General features: G+C 38.5%; 1 protein-coding gene across 1 annotated transcript; it reads left to right on the top strand.

Annotated features, from left to right (window-relative positions):
* Positions 1–523: 523 nt before the first annotated feature.
* Positions 524–1,942, top strand: LOC116135830 (coumaroyl-CoA:anthocyanidin 3-O-glucoside-6''-O-coumaroyltransferase 1-like). The gene has a single exon (XM_031421544.1). It carries the CDS (start codon positions 524–526, stop codon positions 1,940–1,942), a length of 1,419 nt encoding a protein of 472 aa, XP_031277404.1.
* The last annotated feature ends 2,060 nt before the right edge of the window (positions 1,943–4,002 follow it).

Here is a 4,002-nt window from a genome sequence, read left to right as displayed (position 1 = left end):
TAATTAGGCGTCTAATCTAAAGCAAAATCATGTTGAAGACAAATTTCTGATGTTGAAACCTTTGGTCTGCCAAATAAATTATGCAGCTTGAATGCTTCATTTTTATATTAGAAATATTAATTGATCCATTACTTTATTTGCCAATTTTTCTGAATTAAGATTTGAGCATCTATGAGATGAAGATTTTTCTTAAACAACTTGTTTTTAATAATTTTTTCTTGTAACTACTTTAAAGTTGTAACTTTCAATGGGGTTCCTCTTGCAAAACAAATTGAGACGCAGTTATAGACTATTAGATAAGGATCACGGAAAATAAAACAAATATAATATAAAATAGAGTAAACAACATATTCCCACCACCACCACCGCCCGAGGTTTAGCCGGCTAATTTTAACATATTTAATAGAATACTACGATGCTAAAGTTCCTTATTTTAATCTATAAACGAGGTACTCTCAAGTTTCAATAAGACAATAACATTTGTCTTTTGACTCCGAAGACAACTCTTTCTCTGTTTCCAAAGATGGCTCAACGGTACACAGTCAATGTTCTTGAACACAGCCATGTTGCTCTGCCTCCGGGCTCCGTATCCACAACAACCGTTCCTCTAACTTTCTTCGATGTGTTATGGCTTTTTTGTGGCCCCATACAGCGTATCTTCTTGTACGAATTTCCTTACCCTACTCTTCATTTCATAGAGACTATCCTTCCCCATCTCAAGCACTCTCTCTCTCTCACTCTCCCTCATTTCTTCCCCTTGGCCGCCACACTGACGTGCCCTCTACCACCCAACAAGCCATATATTCGTTATACTGAATGCGACTCTGTTTCGGTCACGGTCGCTGAATCGGACGCCGATTTCCACCATCTTATAGGCAACCATGCACGAGATAACAGAGCTTTTCAGTCACTTGTCCCAAAATTGCCAACGGTCAGGGTGTTACCGGATACCGAACAAGTGGCGCCTATTATGGCTCTGCAGATTACTATATTTCCAAACTCGGGTATTTCCCTCGGTATAACATTTAACCACGTGGCTGCTGATGGGAGGAGTTTCAATCATTTCATCAAATCTTGGGCGTCCATTTATAGGTCCGGAGGAGAAGCCTTAACCTCCCTTTCACTACCTTACCACAACAAGGACGTGGTCAAGGACCCAGGTGAACTTGCGTCTACTAACTTGAAGGATTTGTTGATTTGGGATTATTCAAACCCTTCCGAAACTGTTCCTGAAGACAACGTTCGCATCACTTTGGTTCTAAGCCGTGCCCGAATTGAGAAATTGAAAGAATGGGTCAAAAATCAAAGCAGAAATAAAAACGACCCGGAACTGGGGCCGATACGCTTATCAACATATGTGGTAACTTGTGCTTTCATGTGGGTTAATATGATGAGAATACAAGAGAAACTGAAAGAGGGTGAAACTGGTAGCGATCACTTCGATGAAGACACGCATTACCACTTCATTTCTGTAGCCGACTGCAGGGAGCGGTATGGGTTTGCGGTACCGGCAAAATATTTTGGAAACTGCCTGGCATATTTTTTTGTGTCAGCTAAACGAAATGAACTAACGGGGGAAAATGGGATAGCCATTGCGGCCCAAGCTATTGCAAAAACGGTTAGTGGATTGGAGAAAGGGCCATTAATAGGGGCAGAGCATTGGACTTCGAAATTGTGGGAAGTAGTGAAAAGTGGAGATCTTGTTACAGTAGCTGGCTCGCCAAAATTATGCGTGTACGAGACTGATTTCGGGTGGGGCAGACCAAAAAAGAGTGAGTTGGCTCACATCGGCGCTTATGGGTCTTTCTCTCTCAGTGAATGTAGAAATGAGGAAGGTGGTGTTGAGATCGGCTTAGTCCTCGGCCGAGACAAGATGGACTTGTACAACGAAATTTTTGTGCAAGGCTTAGAAAATCAATATCCATTAGATTTTGCTGCTTAATGTTTCAATGTTTGTTTGAGGGTACTGTCAGCTTACTGCTAATAAGATTGTAAAACCCCATTCTAATCATATATATATTTGCTGGGTTTTGATTATAAGGAGGGACTTTTCTGTCAAATTTTTAAAGTTCGTTAAGGGGTGAAATCGAAGAAATAAACTGATGGGTTTGCATGTATCAAGAGGAAAAATTTAGACATGTTGCAAGGAAAGTCTAGTGGCGGGGTTTAAACTGAAATTTAGAGAAATGTGGGGGCCGAAATAATTTCAGAAAAGTGTTTGTTGAAAGGAGAAGGAAACGGGCAGTTCGCCCAAAAGAAAGGAGAGGAAACGAGAGCAGAGGAGAAAAAAAAAAAAAGAGAAGAAGGTGAGGGAGAAGAAGAAGAGAGGAGAGAAAGGAGAGAAGAAAGAAAGAAAGGAAGGAGAAGAGAGAAAGAGAAATGAGAGAAAAGATAGAAGAGATGATAGAAAGAAAGAAAGAAGAGAAAAGAGAGAAAAGGAGAAGAGAGGGGAATGGATTGGCTGAAATGTAGAGTGAGAGGAAAAGAGTGGAGGAGGTGCGGAGCTTCGGCTGAGTTAGAATGTGAGTGGATCAAATGAAAGTTTCTTAAAATTCAGATTTATGTTTGCATGTTAAATATGTTGGCCATTTTGCTTTTTGATGTGTTTGAGATTGAAATTGACATTGCTGAACTTGCTTTCCTCCAGCTTTTGGATGAATGTTTTGGTTGGTTAATTTGGTGCTAAAAGGAGCGTATTTTGCTTGCTAGCTGCACCTGTTGCATTCGGTTGTTTGACTAAATTGGGATGTTGGCTGGTATTTTACCTTAGCATGTCCCGGCTGAGCAAATTTTGAGGTGAAAGTGTCTCAGAATCTGAATTTAACAAAGCTGATTTGTGTTGCATGTCACCAGATCTTCTAAAAACACAAGACTCATTGGTTTGTATATAATGTCTTGTTGAGAGCTGTTATTTTGTGAAGACTGCTTAAATTGTTTCTTTTATGTTTTTGGACGAATCTTTGAAGGCTTGATTGAGTTTTAAGTGTTTTTGATGAAATTATTGCGGGGTATTTAAACTGATGTTGACTGGACAGCATATGAAAGAAAGGACGAGATTTGTGATGTTCGGTAAATAATTCTCGGTTAAAAAGGGCAAATGGGGTGCTTTTCGTTAGTTTTGAAAGTATGCTTTAAAAAATGCATTTTTACCCCCTGTTTTCCATGAAATCTCATATGTTGGCATGATTATCCTTATAGAAATATTCTTATATTATATTATTATTATTAATTATTATTTTATATTATTTTTGCTCTGGGGTTTAATTATAATTATAATGTGTTATATGAGTTGACTTTTAAAAGTGATATTTGCTCATATATTTTATTATTATTTTGCTCTTGGGTTAATATAATTATAACGTGTATATGAGTTTTGCTTTAAAGTGATATTTGCTTATGATTAGTATCGGATATGCTAAGATCATGTGATTGAAGGAATTTAATTGGGTTAACCGTCAATTCTTAAACATGTTTAGAAAATTGCGTTTCACATATATGCGACTTTTGAATATTATGCATATATGATGATTATAAGCACGTATAATATCTCTTGAATTAATTTACTGAGATTATGATAGAGTATTTGTGGTGCTAAACCACCCTACGAAGTACATCCCCTAGTTCGTTCGCCTGTCGATGGAGGATTCGCTGGGTATGAGATATTCGGTCTTAGGCTCTCGCATGCGTATTGAGTATTTAGTGCTCTGCCTGGGCGTTGAGTTTGTTCCCAGGTATTGAGATGGTTTTCTTCAGGCTCTGCCCGCGCGATGATAGATCTTGCCGGGTATTGAGATGATTCCCAGCTGTGCTGTGTGTGGGATGCCCACCAGGTATCGAGATTTTTCTCCAGGGTACTAGTTGTGGTGAGAACTTTAGTATCGAGTTTACTGTTTCAAAAGTATCAGTTTAAGTTTTAAACACTAGCCTATAGTTTTCAGTATCAGTTAATAGTTTCAGTTTTCAGTATCTGATGGATAGTTTGCATTAGTTATATGAAACATT

This window comes from Pistacia vera, unplaced genomic scaffold (genome assembly GCF_008641045.1).
Source record: "Pistacia vera cultivar Batoury unplaced genomic scaffold, PisVer_v2 Contig303, whole genome shotgun sequence".
Classification (NCBI taxonomy): domain Eukaryota; kingdom Viridiplantae; phylum Streptophyta; class Magnoliopsida; order Sapindales; family Anacardiaceae; genus Pistacia; species Pistacia vera.
Note: the sequence above shows the minus strand (reverse complement) of the source record. Positions and strands in the feature narration are given on the sequence as shown.

Bases quoted from the DNA above. Each gene is read 5' to 3' on its own strand.
- LOC116135830 (XM_031421544.1), top strand. From the start codon at position 524: ATGGCTCAACGGTACACAGTCAATGTTCTTGAACACAGCCATGTTGCT.